At 45.9% G+C, this 17,309-nt stretch overlaps 1 protein-coding gene across 1 annotated transcript in view; it reads right to left on the reverse strand.

Annotated features, from left to right (window-relative positions):
* The window catches only part of TNPO1 (transportin 1), a 134,531-nt gene that overhangs the window by 41,635 nt on the left and 75,587 nt on the right, over positions 1-17,309 (reverse strand). The window contains exons 12-14 of the mRNA XM_026649141.2: positions 15,284-15,436; positions 4,842-5,067; positions 1,776-1,947 (exon numbers count right to left, since the gene is read on the reverse strand). Coding sequence (XP_026504926.1) covers positions 1,776-1,947; positions 4,842-5,067; positions 15,284-15,436 — 551 coding nt within the window. The remainder of the gene's footprint in view (positions 1-1,775; positions 1,948-4,841; positions 5,068-15,283; positions 15,437-17,309) is intronic.

Genomic DNA, 17,309 nt, shown 5'->3' on the forward strand with positions numbered 1-17,309 from the left:
GTTTGGAGCCAGCATGGGTTTGGATCCAGCAGACCACAAGTTGCAGTCTCACCTTACCCACTGACTGATGTTAATGCTGTGCACTTCACAAATCTTTATAAGGCAAGGGCATGAGACTGATTATTAAGGCAGGGAAGTTTCATTCCCCCATTTATAGGTAGACAGATGTTGCATGAGCATCTTGTCTGGCAGAACTTGGAACAGAACTCAGGTCTCCAATATGGCACACCTAAAATCTCATCCCATTACCCATATAGAGCGACTTTTCGAACCCATCCCAAAACAAAAAAACCCCAAAACACAAAAAAAAACAAGGAAAGTACACACAAATCCAGTTTTCAAGTGGTGAACATCCTATATCTGACATTGAACACATCACTATCCCCCAATTACCTTTTGTCTTGTGCTGAACCAAGTGCCTGTCTGGAGAAAAGGTAATTTCATTTTACTGGCAAAATGGAGGCATCTAGAAGTGAAGTGGCTTGTCCAAAGTCTCAGTCATAGTCCAGTGTATTAACAACAATGCTAGTCTTCCTCTAGTCCCAATGTTACGGATGGCAATTATCTTATTGAACACCAATTATATAGCAAACAACATGAAGCAACAAGTAGAACTGCTGTCTACTGATGCCTTACATTCCTAAAACAAGACACTCAGATGAGACCACTGAAACACAAGCTACTTATGTCTGGAATGTGATGTTACTGCCAAGAATCATTATGCCTATCAATACAGGGATCAAAACACCCAATCCCTTAGAAGTTAACTCCCTCCATTCCTTCAGATTCCCAAAATGCAACCGTCTCAAACACCTAATGTCTATCAAAGGAGTGAAATTACTGTAATTGGGAATCCAAGTAAGGTCCTCCAGGACACAGTGTAAATGTCATCTACATTTGCAGCAGTATTCCACTGCAAGGGCCCTCCAAAAGGAATGAGAGACTAGTTCAACACTATTCCATGAACTCATGTGCACGGTAGGGCAAGAGTCTATTTCACCTGGCTTCAGTGTCAAGGGTGTAAACACTACAAACCTTGAAGGGGATGAGGGGGAAATACAATGAGAAAGCCCCATATTCAGTGGTCCAGTTCTTCCCCACAGAAAATGACTAAACAGATAATTGGCTGGTGATGGAAAGTTTAAGAATCTCCTAACTTTTGAAGCATTTACATTCACAACCTGTACATAGCTAATTGTTTTTGAAAGGAGTTGACAGAGAGACTTGTCTTAAGCGCTCATTAAAAAAATTTTAGCTTAGGAAAAATATTCTACAGCAGAACTTGCTACGCAGGGTTCTACAGCCTTAGTACATGAGCATCTGTAGGTCAAGCAGCCTTAGGTTTCAGCATGGTATTGAGTGACATTTTTAAAAAATGCAGGCTAGGCACAATGCTGAGTATGGTTTAATATTTTAAGGTTCTCATTAAGGTCCCCACCTAGTCAAAAGTAGTACAATGAGAGTTAGGTTTAAAGAAATTCAATATCACAAACAACATTTCACTAACCCTATACACTGACTGCAATTAAGCGTGTTCTTTTTTGAAAGATTCTACAGATATGACTCCCTATATTTAAAACAAAAAATATTAGTATACTCAGTAATCCAAGTGCATCCTTGCAGCAGTGTAAAAGAAAAAAGTCAAGATTTTTTGTATTATATAGCTTTTAATAAAGATTTCATTTAAAATCTTATACACTGTACTGCAGTAGGATAGTCATGATGTTACTGTTTCACTATGACAGTGGTTTATACAGAATACAAATCATACTTACTGGTTTGTTTAGATGATGTCCTACAGAATCTGCTAAAGTTCCTATGGCATCATAAAGGATGAGAAGATTCTTATGCTGGTATTTACTAAATGCGAAGACCAGAGTGTCAAGTATATATGCAAGGTAAGGAACAAGCTCTGTACAAGCCTCCTCTTCTAGAGTAGCAAAGGCACTAAGGAGCAAAACAAGAAGTCAGATTGTTAAATCAATATAATTAAGAAGGTGACATTTCCATTTAGGGTTTGGATGGGATTTCCAGCTCAAGATATACTCCCGCTAGCTCAATTAGGGCTAGTGTACAAAACATAGAATGTAGCCACAGCAGTGAAAGCATCTGGAAGGGCTAACCAACCCAGGTACCTAGCATCTGTGATGAGCGCACATTTGGTGCAACTAGCCCCCCTGCCCTGCTACACTATTTTTAGCACACTCGCTCGATGATAGCTAGGATTGAAAAGGTCTCCTTGAGCTACCCCCACTCAAAGTGAAGACATATCCTTAAACAGTTTGCCCTTTTAAAATTATTCTGAAATGTGTTTCTACAATGGCACGGATATCCAGGAAACCAAACCTTTCAACTAAAAGTTTAAAGGGGCCCAATTTTAACATTTCTGGTGAACATAAAATTCAGACACATTCTCTTAAAGCCTATCATGCAAATGGGGAAAACCAGAAGTACTATTATAAATTTAGCTGCAGTGGGTTAACTGAAGCAGCGGGAACTCTAACAATAGCTGTTCATCATTTCGGATATATAATGGGTTATTTATTTGTACTATAGCAGCACCTAGAGGCCCCAACTCCACTGTGCCTGACAAAGTCTAACCCTAATGAGGAGGCAGTTCCTGCCCTCAAAAGCTCACGATCTAACACAAAATGGATATAAAAAACAGATATGGAGAGCAGAAGTGGCAAAAGTCAAATGATGAGCCAGTAGAGGGAACAGATTTTTTTCCAGTTTTGGGAAAAATAGAGCAGTTTTACATAGACACACACTATATGGAGTTAGGCCCCAAGGGAATCAATTAATAACTCCCTAAAGATGTAGGGAAATGGTCCTGGAGATGGAACATGCCATTCCCCAGGCACATTTACGGCAGAAAGAACACATATGATTGGATAGTGCAAAGATTTTATTGGCCTGGATTGGGTCAAAAAAGTACAGATTAATATACTACAGTCTGTCCTGGATGCTAAAAAGTTGCTCCCTTTAGAAAAAGTGATCATGCCCCTCTACTACTACTCTCAGTTATAGAACGGCCATTTTCCTACATCACAATGGAACCATAGCACACTGTAGGTGGGCAGTGATTATGTTATTTAGTACCTACAGGTATTCCGCCTAAGAGGCATTAAAAAGCAAGCGGGTTAGAACTGTACAGGTACAACTGCCCCTTGGGCTGGGGATACCCAAGAAATTTCTTATTGGCAAAGGGACAAGTTTTATGTTTGGGGTTATGTAGAAATTACACAGATCTGAAAATAGACAGTATTATATAACAATGGCACTTTTCAGTACGGTAGCTGCTTCAGGCCTTGAAATCCTCTCTGCTGCATAGGGAATAACATTTTCTGCAACGCTGCGTCCTATACTTTTGTGCAACTTGTAAAGATAGCAAATAAGATGCCTGAAAGACATTCCTATTGACACTACCAATTTGAATAACCAAGCCTTGTTGATTTCCCAAGGCTTCACATTTTTCACAAACTCACTCTCGGGATTATTTTTCAAAGGATGTTTGATTTCTAAATGCTGCAGCAACTCTGAAGGGCTCATACTCTTAGCAGCCAGCACTTCAGAATATACTACAACCCATGGTATTGGCTCAATCTATGTAAAACCATGCTGCTTTATATTTTTTCTTACAAGCCATCACTATGACAGCTCGCCACTGTCCATTTCATGAAATAATCCAACTTTCCCAATTAACCCTTTATCACTGCCCATGGTCCTCAGTGATTACAGCCACTGGAGCTCTAACTGTACATTTTGCCATTGCCAGTTTGGATTACTTGCACTTTATGCTGTGTTTGTGGGTTAAAAACTTGTGAAGTGGACATTCTGATGTCAGCAGGTTCCGGCTCATTCTATAAAAGGATGGAAAGTTATCCCTGTAAGAGGGCAGGCAGAAAGGATTTTACGTAAGCAGCAGATCAGATTGGCTGAAAAGGTGGGTAGGTTTCGGGAAATAAACAAAAAGGAAAAAATTTTAACAAGTTTTGTACTTGTAAATATTTTGCTGTAGTACCTTGAGTCTGTTAACATCTCTCTATTTTGTAAGAGTAAGCTCTTTTGCACAAGGATGTGTCTATTCAATTTTGTACAGAACCTAGCACAATGGGGCTCTGGATCCTGGCTATGGCCTTTAGGCATCAGGGGAATACAAATACAATTAAAATAGTAAATCCAAGCACAGGAAGGTTATAGGTTTAATACAGCCTGCTGCACACAATCATATCCAGCAATATGCTACACTGAAACAGTTAGTAGGGTTCCTGGGTACAAAAGCTTACACGAAGTTGTCCATTTTAAGGAGCAATTTTAAGTTTGCTGAGTTTTTAAAAATAAAGTTATATTATTGCACAGCCTCTCAAGACTTCCTTTCATGACCCCTGCAAGAGTTGTGACCCACAATTTCAGAAATCTTGCATTAAATCTAATCTATTTACATAATTCTATTATAGCAATAGTTGTCTTCCATTTTCATTGCCACTGATCTTGCACATACAAGAATGCAAATCAGTAACGAAGTTAGCTTTTCCTTTTAAGGCAACATCAAAATTACCACTTAATGAAAGTCAGGTACTGCATACAGACAATTTCCCTTATTGTACTAAAGTTCTTTAGTGCAGTAATCAACACATTTAGAGATCAAACTGGACATCTCAAAGCGAACTAAAATCACCAAGAGGGACTTATGAATCCTACCACATTTGGAGTAAAGTTCATTTTACAGAAAAAGATATATATTTAAAAAAGAATTTAGGCCTTTTTATTTATTTTTTAAATAAGTTACTAAAGTACTTATTTTATGCAAACCAAGTACAATAACTTTCTTGACTTACCTGCAGGCAGCTTCTTGTACTCTCTTGTTGCTATCAAGGATACGTTTTAGCAACTCTGTCATTAATGGCTTCAAGTACGTGTCTGGGGGTTGACTAACTACCCAGTGTGCATAGCGGCTAAGAGTCCAGCATGTAATGGAGCGCACAAGAGCCTTTTTATCAGAGAGGCACTGAATAAGGTGAGGGATTAGTTCAGGAAGATATGGAATCATACCCTGCATGCAACCTACAAACACAAAAATATGTAATGTAAAATAGTGCTGTTAGAAAGGCTTAAAATAACTCTGGCTTAATATTTCTCTCTTTACTGAGACACTCTGAAAAGGTGCCAAAAGAGAGAGACTAAATCTTACCAATATGCAATCAGGCTTATCATGCCTGGAAGGCCTTACTATCTGTTCAACAACAATTTATTACTTTTTGCAACTTGTCAATCCATTTTCATGCAAAATTATCAATATCTTCCACTGCTCCCATGATACTCAAAAGCCTTGGTGTGCGAACGGTAGTTTAACGAGCACATCTGCTTAATAAAATTAGTTTGCAAGTTTGTGTTAATTTACTTTGTTTGATAAGACACAGAAGGTTAGCGCCTCAGTTATAAGAATATGGGCTACAGTTCCCTAAGGGTCTGCTCCTTAATGGTGGATCATTAATACTGCCAGTTTCCTGTGTTAAGGAGAATTAGGCTGTCCTACTCCCTCACTGCTCTCCATTGGAAGTATCCAAAACAGAGATCAAGACCGTTCCTAGCAATGTTCCCTCCCTTACAATTTCCAAGGAGCAGCAGCAGGGAGCAGAGCTGCCTAACTGCTTTCAGCCCAAGCAACTACCGTCTTTCCCCGAAAATAAGACCTCCCCGGAATATAAGGCCCCGAAGCTACCGTAAGGCGTCTGACTCCTCTGGACTGTAGCGGCGGGCGCCGCCACGCAGCTCACTGATTGGCCGCAACAATAAATGTGTACCGTATTCTTCTTCATGGAAAAATAAGACCTCCCCTGAAAATAAGACCTAGCGCATCTTTGGGAGCAAAAATTAATATAAGACACTGTCTTATTTTCGGGGAAACAGGGTAGTACCATATTCCTTAGTCCACAGGTGCACTACATAGTTAGGACCTTCTTTTCCTCTCTTGGGAGCTCTGGGGAAAAGGGGGAAGAAAGAGTGGGTGAACAGAGGTAGGGAGAGACAGACAAGATCAGTGCCACATGTTGAGCAAGACAGGAATGATGATGAATGAGCAGGAGTAGGCATTCATGCAAGAGACTCTTGACAAAACAAGACATCCATTAAAGAATGTTGCCATTAAGCAATACAACTAAGTAGAGCTAGGTGAAAAATTGTGGACAAATAGTTTATTTACCAAAACTGCAGTTCAGAGTTGACCAAAACCTATTCGTTAATTCGACATGAATTCCTCTAATAGTTTCATCTAGAATAAATAAATAAAAGGTGGAGAGGGAGTCCCCTAATCACCGGACAATACAGTGACTCTCACTCCCTCTGGGCCAATTAATGTTTAAGTATTTAAACAGAATAGAACAGCTTCAACAGGAGAAAGAGACCCACCCCACAATCACCCTGTATCCCAGTAGTTCGGATCACTCATCTACAAAGTTCAAATTCCTGCTCCAAATCAGGCAGAATAGGGACCTGAATCTGGAACTCCTACATCCCAGGTGAATCCTCTAACTACAGCACTGTAGGGTATTAGGGCACCAGTATCTCTTCCAGTGGTTTTGTAAGAGTTTTCAAATTTTCTTTGAGTTTAATTAAAAAAAAAAAAAAAAAAAAAAAAGAGTGGTCAACTGTCCAAAAACTAAACAAGCTATTAATTTCAGGCCAAACTAAATGTTTAATGTGATTAGGAAAAAAAAAGTTGCCTACCTTTTGTAACTGTTGTTCTTCAAGAGGTGTTGCTCATGTCCATTTCATTCAAGGTGTGCGCGCGCCAATGTGCACAGCCATCAGATTTTTTGCCTTAGTGGTATCCATAGGGTTGGCTGTAGCGCCCTCTTGAGTGCCGCACTCATGCGTTGGTATATTCGGCACTGCCAACCCTACACCCTCTCAGTTCCTTCTTGCCAGCTCCTCCAACAGAGGGATAGGAGGGTGGGTAATGGAATGGACATCAGCAACACATCGAGAAACAACAGTTACAAAAAGGTAGGTAACCGTTTTTTCTTTGAGTGCTTGCTCATGTCGATTCCATTCTAAGTGATTCAAAAGCAGTATCATCGGAGGTGGGCTCGGAGTTCTGTCTAGCAGCTTGCAGTACTACTCTACCGAAGCCAGCATCATCCCAGGGCTGCTGGGTAAGTGCGTAATGGGATGTGAATGTGTTGACGGACGACCAGGTGGCCCCCTACAGATGTCCTGGATAGGCACTTGGGCTAGGAAAACTGTCGAAAAGGCTTGCGCCCTGGTTGAATGGGCAGTTACGATCGCCAGAGGTGGAACCCTGGCCTGATCGTAACAGCAGTGAATGCAGGCAGTGATCCAAGAAGAAATTCTTTGAGTGGACACTGGACAACTTTTCATCCTGTTGGCCACTGCGATGAATAATTGCGTCAACTTGCAGAATGGCTTGGGGTCCTTTCAGTGCAGAAGGCTAGTGCCCTCCTGACGTCTAGGGAGTGCAATCTACGCTCCTCCTCCAACTTATGCAGCTTTAGAAAAAAAGACAGGTAAGTAAATGTCCTGGCCCATAGGAAACGGAGACCACCTTGGGCAGGAAAGCTGGGTGTGGCCACAGCTGAACCTCATCCTGGCAGAAGACCGTATGGGGCAGTTCCGAGGTAAGCGCCCTAATCTCAGACACCTGGTGGGCAGATGTTATCGCAACGAGTAACACTACCTTTCAGGATAGGAGAAGGAGAGAGCAGGAAGCCAAAGGCTCGAAAGGGGGTCCAGTGAGCCATGACAACACAAGATTCAGGTCCCATGGCGGAACAGGGTCCCCAACGTGCGGATAAAGGCGCTCAAGGCCCTCGAAGAACCTAACAGTCATGTCCTGGGCGAAAACCGACCTACCCTGAAGCAGCAGACAGAAGGCCGAACTAACGACCAAGTGGACCTTGATAAACGAAAGGGACAGGCCTTCGAGCTTGAGGTCCAGAAGGTAGTCCAGAATCCAGAATCAACTACAACGAGACCTGCTCGGGCCGAATACCTTTATTCGAGGTCCAATAAGCAAACCACTTCCATTGGGCCAAGTAGGTCATTCTGGTGGAGAGCTTTCTGCTGCCCAACAGGACCTGCTGGACAACAGCCGAGCACTCCTGCTCCTCCACATTTAACCATGCAGCAGCCAAGCCATCAAGTGCGGTGTCTCCGAGTTCGGATGCAGAACACTGCCGTGGTTTGGGACAGCAAGTCCGGCCTTAGCGGCAGCCATAACAGAACAGCCACTGAGAGGTTCAGCAGAGTGCCGTACCAGCGCTGGCGCGGCCAAGCTGATGCTGAGGATCACCTTCGCCCTGTCCTGCTTGATTTTCACGAGGACTCTGAATCAGTGGCACAGAAGGGAAGGCATACAACAGAGCCCCTAACTATGGGAGCAGGGAGCCTCTGTCGATCCCCCAGAACAAGCAGAATACGTACTGGACGCGAACAGGCCCACCTCTGGAAGACGAAGCTAGCCACTTCCAGATGGAGGGACCATTTGTGGCAAGATGAGACGGTCCTGATGAGGCAATCTGTCAAAGTATTCCTGGCCCCGGGGAGGTGTGGCTACAAGATGGATGCTGTGTTGTATACGGGAGTTCCAGAGCCTGGGGGCTTCTTGGCAAAGGGCAGACAACCTGGCCCCACCTTGCTTGTTGCTATAGAACAAAGACGGTGTATTGTCGGTCAGGACCTGGACCAGCATGCTTTTTATGTGAGGTAGGAAGGCTTCGCAGGCCAGGCGAACTGCTCAGAGCTCCCTGACGTTGATGTGCAGGGAGCAATTGTGACTCGACCAACGACCTTGCATGCTGAGCTTGCCCAGGTGGGCTCCCCACCCAAGGTCCTAGGCATCAGAGACCAGGGTCACTGACAGTGATGGAGCCATGAAGGGAACCCCCTCCAACACCGATGCAGGATTCCGCCACCATGTGAGTAACGACAGTACATGGTCCAGGACCTTGATCACACAGTCCATCCTCTGTCTGTTGGGGACATAGACCAACAGTAGCCAAGCCTGTAGGGGGCCTGAGGCAGGGCCGCGCATGCCGGACCACGTAAGTGCAGGATCATAGGCACATGAGCGTGGTGGTGAGAGGGTGGGCTTGCATGCATGAGATCAGGTCCGCCATGTCTTGGAACAGAGCTTCAGGGAGGACCGCTCCAATGAACTCAGCATGGTACAGGCATTCAGATTGAGGTCTTCTAATTTATCAACAGCCCCATATCACGACAGTTGGAGCAAACCAGATCAAGAGGCCGCCGCACCTGATCCCGGGACCAGCCCTTTATTAGCCAGTCTTCAAGGTATGGATAAATTTGCACGCCTCAGGTAAGTAGCCACTGGTGCTATGCACTTCATAAACTCTCTCGGGGTGGACGAGAGACCAAAGGGCGGCGCCGTGAATTGAAAATGGCGGTGGTTCAACACAAAACAGAGGAAATGCCTGTCCCCTAGGGAAATGGAAATATGCGTCCTTTAGTTCAAGGGTGGCATACCAGTCTCCTGGATTCAGGAAGGGAATAATGGAGGCCAGAGACACCATGTGAAACTAACTTCTTGAGAGACTTGTTGAGGCAGTGCAGGTCCAGAATGGGTCTGAGGCTCCATTTTGCCTTTGCAAGGGGCCCACCACCGCTTGGTCCGGAGACAACAAAAATGACTGCACAGTAGGGGGAGGGTCTGCTTCCCCTTGCTTGTCCGTAGATGGCTCTTTGGGCATCGGGGCACGCTGTGTTGCCCCCCGCATCAGATTCGGTACTGTGTTGGGACTCGGGTGCTGGCTGTGCTGGGGGCAGCTTGTCTGATGCAGCCTGGGAGGAACGGTGGGACTACGGGACCGGCAAGACAGGTACACCCCATGGGTTCCAGTACTGCCACTGAACAGGCTATTGCCCCTGCCTCCACCCTGCTGCTGCAGGAGCCACATCGGTCTCATGGACTGGTGGCGATTCACCTTTTATAGGCGAGGGGCTCAACTCCCCTTCAGGCTTAGACCATTGCCCTTCCAGTGACCAGGGCAGAGCCATAGATGCCTGAATCTGCCAACTGACCCTAGTGAGCAACCAGTAAGGAGAGGGCGAAGACCAGTGCCGGCCCGAAGAGCAGTACTGGGGAGCTAGAGACAGTGCCACAACCTGGAACAATCCCACACTGGGGGTAATGGACATCTAGGAGATCGCTTAGGCAATGGTGATCTGTGTGTGGCAAACTCTTGTGGGAGACCCAGTACCATGGGTATGTAGATCAGCGTCACGACTCAGGTGTCCTGTGCCACACAGGGGGAGACCTTGGCCTTAGGAACCTGTGTCTTCCAATCGGGGACAGAAGCTCCGGTGCCAGGATCCAAGGCCTGCAGTCCAGGGATCGGGGACGCTTAGCTGCTTTAGGGGGTGGTCCCATACTCAGCTTGCCCGTAGATGCCTGGTCCGTCACCTGGCTTGGCGTCTGTGGTGCCATTTGGCCTGCTTGCTCTTTGGCCACCAGGCCCACTTCGGGCACAGATGACCCTACTAGGGGCTGGGACCTCCTGCTGCTCCCAAGAGTCAGAGGCAGGATCCTGGCTCGACTAGGAAGTCCGACCTCAGCGGTACCCCCAAGCAGCTCTGGGTTGGGCACGTTACCAGACACAGGTCCTTTGCCCAAAGCCCCCTTTTTCTACGATGCAGGTGGGCCAATTGATTTCAACCGCTTCTTAGGCACCAGAGAGGAGAAACGGTGCTCGGACGGTACTGGTGCCAGTGGTGCGCAACGTGCTGACGCCGAGGTGCTGGGCGTGGAGTCTGAACAAAAGTGCTCTGAGGTAGGACGAAGCGCAGCCTCCATGAGGAGGGCCCTCAAGCGGATATCTCGTTCCTTCTGAGTTTGAGGGTGAAAGCTTTGGCAGATCCTGTGCTTATTCTTTTTGTGGGACTCCCCCAAACACTTTAAACAGCTCTCGTGGGGGTCACTAATGGGCATCGGCCAGCTGCACAATGAACATGGCTCAAAGCCAGGGGAACAGGGCATGCCTTGCTCTGAGGGGAAGTCCCAGCTGGAACTTTAACTCCTAAACAACTACTCTAACATTTAACTTAAAAGGTCTAACTAAGTACCTATCAACTAACAACAAAGGAGACAGAACAATGGATTATAAGCATTCAAACACTCTTGCGATGCAAGACAAGGCACTCCGACCAACCGTCAGGGGCAGTAAGGAGGAACTGAGAGGGTGTCGAGTCGGCAGTGCCTACTATACCAACGCATGAGCCCGGCACTCGAGAGCGCTACAGCCGACCCTACGGGTACCACTAAGGCAAAAACCTCCAACTGTGCACACATCTAGAATGGAATTGACATAAGCAAGCACTCTAAGAGGAACCACAGTTACAAAAGGTAGGCAACCGTCTCCCCCCGCCCTCGAGTGCTTGCTCATGTCAATCTCATTCTAGGTGACTCATAAGCAGTTTCCCTAGAGGCGGGCTCAGAGTTGACGGTTATTCGGCTTCCAACACTGCTCTGCCAAAATCAACATTGTCTCGGGCTTGCTGGGTAAGTGCATAATCAGATGTAAACGTCTGGACAGACAACTGTGTAGCAGTCCTGCAGATATCCTGAATTGGCACCTGGGCCAGGAAGGCACTGGTAGAGGCATCTGCTCTCTGGGCACCAGGAGAGCCTCAGAAGACATCAGCCCTGCCTCCAGTCTTGATCCCCTACCGCTCCCTGGAGTTGGTGGCGGATCCTTCAGGGGGCTAGGGGACCCATCGGGGGGCGGGGGGGTGGGTTATCCCCATGTGGCTCCTGTGTGGGCTGGCGGCCTGAACCAGGTCCTTTGCCCTTCTTGCTCTGTGCCACAGAGTCGCTCTTCTTAGGCACCGGCACTCAAGAGGGCGCCACAGCCAGCCCTACGGATACCGCTAAGGCAAAAAATCTCCAACGTCTGCGCACACAGACATGTACAGACCTAGAATGGAATCAATGTGAGCAAGCACTCTAAGAACCACCGTTTTCATTTTTTGTTTTGCTGATAAAACCACAAAAATTTATTTATGGTCTATCCAAAATGAAATTGTTTTGATTTTTCACAGTTTTTAACTGTAAAAACAATGAGGAGTCCAGTGGCACCTTAAAGCCTAAGATTTATTTGGGCATAAGCTTTTGTGGGTAAAAAACTCACTTCTTCAGATGCCACTGGACTCCTCGTTGGTTTTTGTGGATACAGACTAACACAGCTACCCCTCTGATACTTGACAGTTTTTAACCGTGAATTTCCACAAGTCAGTTGTAGAGTAAAACATACACTTGAATGTTTCAACATCCAAGGTAGGATGAAAACGTTTCAACACCTTATTCTGCCTACATACTGAAAGCAAATTAAGCTTTCATTTTTCTTGCTTTTTGTTTACTAACATATCCTTAACTTTTAATATCTTAATATCAGTGAACGTGGTAAATTTGTAAGTGCTAGACTTGAGTGTAATTCCTGGGCTATATAATGGACTCAAAATGACATTCTTCCAAGGTTTGGGACTGGCTACATCTACATTAAGTCCTAAATCAATGCCAAAAAAAAGCACTGCTAGACTGGAGGAGATATGGGGTTATGTGTCAATTTAAACATCAACATTTCATGAAAGGCTAGGGCTAGAAATATAGATGTATACCATCAAAAAACCAGGAAAACCAGCTTGGAAATTATACAAAGTCTCTAACCCTCAGAGCTGGCTAAAGTACTCTATTAAATATACTGTACTTGAACAGAGTGGGGGAGCAAGAGAGTAACAAGAATGACTAAATTTTTAAGTGTGGGTCACTTTAAATATTTTTTATAATTTTGTTGTAATTGAGTAATGATTATAAAACTTCACTAGTTTCACATCCCCACCTCCTGAGGACTTGGTATTGCTTTTATTGCGTGCACTGCGCAGTCACAAGAAAGTTATTTGCACTAAACGTTCGCACCTCCACTGTGGTACTCTGTCACTTGAGTCTGAAAGACAGAAGGTCACTTGTTTTCACATTCACAAGAGGGCTGACAATGATCCAAGGAAGTTACATAGAAAACTTCAACCTAAATCAGTTATTTTATCAGTATTTATTATTTTTTCAAGGACTCAAGTGTGCTTAGTGCTTCACACAAGTAAGAAACAGCCCATGTCCTGAGGAGTATACACCAAACATAAATCTGATTACTAATGATAAGATGTCACGGAGGTCACAGATTCTGTGACTTTCAGAGACCCCTGACATTTTCCGCTTCAGTCCCCAGCTGAGGGAGAGGGAGAGACACCGAACAAGAGGCACCCAGAAGGCCCAGTCGCCGGGACTGCGGGTGCTAGGCCCACCTCCTCCCGTAGCATCCCTCAGTCAGGTGCCTCCCTCATTATTTTTAGTAACAGTAAGAAGGGTCAGAGGCTTCCATGAATTTTTGTTTATTACCCGCGACCCTGTCCTTGACTTTTACTAAAAATAACAGTGACAAAATCTTAACCTTACTGATTACACAAGAAGTGATAGTGATAAAAGGAATGGGTGGGGAGGAGAAGACAAGGTGTGACAAGAGCAATAGGCAATAAGTCTGTAAGACATATCTTGATGGTGATTAAAAAAAAAAAGTAAAGAGGTACCCTTAATGAGTAGATAATGAGTTTTTAGTAGAATCTGAGTAAGGTACAGATGGTAAACAGCTTTTAGAAGGGCATAACAAGCCTAATGAGCAATGTGGAAGAAGGTAGACACATTTGAGAGAAAATGATGAGAGGAGGCTGGAGAGGAGGCTAGAAATTTATATTTTACCGACACAGATACACTAGTACTTTAGAAGTGCAGTATCTTTGGGCTACAAACACTTAGGCATATTAATAAGCTTTCCCAAGCACTAGCCCTCAACCAGTAATCAAATCAGAGAGAAAGAGTCCAATCCTTGCAAACAGCTAGCCAAACAGAAATGTCATGTAAGGACTAAAATATACCAAGCATATTACAAATGTTCTTTAAACCTGAAGGCATAACCAACCCAAACTTTTCGGACAATGAGAAGCTGAGTCTCATAGTAGCTTATTTTGTTTAACAATTTAGATTTTTTTTTTTTTTTTTTTAAATAAGTTTAATTTTTTCACCCTCCAATATTAGGACAAACATGCTTTTATGATTGTCCTACAGAATGTCCTACAAAATTAAGTTAAGAATTTTTAAAATACTCTTTGTACTAATATCGGTTTTCCTAACGGTTTCTAGTCCTATTATTCAAAATAGATTTTTTTTTTTAATTGTTTTCAAAACCAAAATTAAGAACATAAAAAACAGTTATACTTTGTCAGACCAATGGTTCATCTAGCCCAGTATCCTGTCTTCCAACAGTGACCAATGCCAGGTGCTTCACAAGGAATGAACAGAACACGCAAAAAAAAAAAAAAGAAAGAGTGACCCACTAAGGCAGGCTCCCTGCCTGCCCCAGCCCCACGCCGCTCCCGGAAGCGGCCAGCATGCCCCAGCGAGACGGGAGGTTGTTTCCACACGCTGCTCCTGCCTGCAAGCTCCGTTCACTCAGCTCCCATTAGCTGGGAACGGGGAACTGCAGCCAATGGGAGCTGTGGGAGCGGTGCCTGCAGAGGGGCAGTGCACGGAGCCATGTTTCCCCTCACCAGGTGCCACGGGAGAGGGTTGGCCCCTTCCGGGGAGGGGGGGCGGGGGGGGCGAGGGAGGGAGGGAGGGAAGAGGGATGATGACGACAACAACATGGACGGATGGACATTGGCCGGGACAGGCAGGAAGGGAGCCTGTCTTAGCCCCACTGCGCCACCACCTGAGATAAGTACCGCCTGGTGGGAACCCCCCCAGCCCTGAGCCCCCTCCTGGAGCCAGCACCCCAAACCCCTTCATGCACCCCAACACTCTGCCCCAGCCCCTTCCTGCACCCAAACTCCCTTCCAGAGCTTGCACTCCTCATACCCTCCTGCAACCCAACCCCCTGCCCCAGGTTCAGCCTGGAGCCCCCTCCCACACTCCAAACCCCTCTGCCCCAGCCCAGAGTCCCTACCCCCTCCTGAACCCCAACCCCGCTGCAGCCCAGTGAAAGTGAGTGAGGGTGGAGGAGAGCAAGCAACAGAGGAAGGGGGTGATGGAGTGAGTGGGGCGGGGTTTTGGGGAAGGGGCAAGGCCTCGGGGAAAGGGCGGAGTAGATCCTGGGTTGCACCTAAATTCAAAAAGTGATCTTGTGCGTAAAAAAGGTTGTAGGCCACTGAGTTAGTTATACTCAAATTCTGCAATAGCATGAGTGCAAATTTGGCTTACCTTCAGCAATTGCTCCTAGAACCAGGATACCTGATTCTTTGACCACCCATTCTGGATGAAACAGCAGTTCTTTCAAAAGGGGCAAAATGTGTGGCAGAAGTTCATCACGAAATACATTGGCAAGGACATCTAGTGCAGCAGCAGAACACTTCCCTGAGAATTAACATACCGTAAATCTGAATGTATTATAATACCAATTACTACATTGTGTCTCTTCATTTCAAACTACCTTAGCCTCACACTAACATTTTAGGGCAATGGGGGAGCAGAGGAGCAATGCTTCTGTTTCACTGTAGTGTGTAAAGGGCCCATTGTATTCTGGAACCACAAATCACATTCCAGGGAAAAAGTAACACTGCATTTATGGGCTAGACAGCCATGGACGGGCAGCTTTCTCTACTCAAGATCAAATAAATAACCGTAGAACAGAGATTAAACATTTGTGGATTAGTTGCAGGGAAAAAGTATTCCATTTCACAAAATAGTTACCATTAAGCAATCACAAAATGGAGCAACGCTAAAAGTGGGAAAGACTAAGTTGTTAGTGAGAAGAGTGATACACTTCAATTCTCATGAAATAGTTTCACGCTCATATCAAGTACAAAGATTTATCATAATTTTGTACAGTAACTCCTCGCTTAACGTTGTAGTTCTGTTCCTGAAAATGCTACTTAAAACAAAATGATGTTAAGCGAATCAAATTTCCTCACAATTTAATACTGTACACAGCAATGATGATTGTGAAGTTTGGTTGAGGTGGTGGAGTCAGAGGGTGGGATATTTCCCAGGGAATGCCTTACTGCTAAATGATGAGCTAGCACTCGGCTGAGCCCTCAAGGGTTGACACATTAAGGCAGCATTAACATAGAGTGTGAGGCTACACAAATGGAGGGAGGACACACAATAGAGCATGGCAGTGGCTGGAAACATCTGCTGCGAAAACTGAACGTGATGATGAACCCACGCTATCCCATTGGAGCACACCACTCCCTCCACTTTCCAAAGTGCCGGGGGGTGCATGTGTGAGTGAGAGTGAGAGTGATGCGCACTGCCCTTTAAGAATGCTGACTCCACTCTAAGTACACTGCCTTTTTAAATAGATCAGCAAGTTGAGACAGCAGCTGCTGGCAACAAGCTCCCTCCGTCCTGACCCCTCTGCTCTGTGGAGATGGAGTACATGAGCAGGGGACACTCTGACATCAGCACCCCTCTTTCCCCCCCCACCCCCCTCCACCAAGCAGGAGGCTCCTGGGAGCAGCTCCAAGGCAGAGGGCAGGAGCTGCACACGGCAGTGGGGGAAGGGACACCTGAACTGCCCAGCAATTGATAGCTTACTGGGAGGCTGCTGCACAGGGGACTTAAGGGGGCTGCCAGCCCACCCTGGTTCCAAGCCCCCACCAGCTAGCTCCAAAGGGCTGCTTTTCCTGCAAGCAGTGGACAAAGCAGGTGGCTGCCAAACAACATTATAAGGGAGCATAGCACAACTCAAGGGTGAAAGTAAGCCGGTACAGCTTTAACATCGCTGCCCCTTTTGCGCCCCCCTGCCAGGTCCCTACCGGGGGGGGGGAGGGGCAGTGATGTTAAAGCGCTGCCGCAGCAAAGGACCCTGCTTAAAGTGCTGCTGCAGCAATGCTTTAATGTTATTGTCCTTTTTGCCCCCCCCCCCCCGCCGCCGCCGCAAGGGGGGGCGCCCCAAAAGGAGCAGCTGCCTCGGGGCTGGCGATTTAAAAGGGCCCCGACTGCAGCTACCGCAGCAGCAGCCGAAGCCCCGGGCCTTTTAAATCACTGCTGGAGCCCCGGGCAGCGTGGGCCAGGCAGTGTGGAAGGGCTGGCTGGGGGACACTGACCCAGCCCTGCCCCCGTATCGGTAAGTCTTCAGCTTTACTTTCACTCCTGTTGCAATTTAAAACGAGCATGTTCTCTAATAGATCAGCAACGTAACAACGAAACAATGTAACCTGGGACAACGTTAAAGTGAGGAGTTACTGTATTTGGAATATGACAAAACTATAGCATATATATTCAT

This window comes from Terrapene carolina, unplaced genomic scaffold (genome assembly GCF_002925995.2).
Source record: "Terrapene carolina triunguis isolate 2854851 unplaced genomic scaffold, T_m_triunguis-2.0 Scaffold69, whole genome shotgun sequence".
Classification (NCBI taxonomy): domain Eukaryota; kingdom Metazoa; phylum Chordata; order Testudines; family Emydidae; genus Terrapene; species Terrapene triunguis.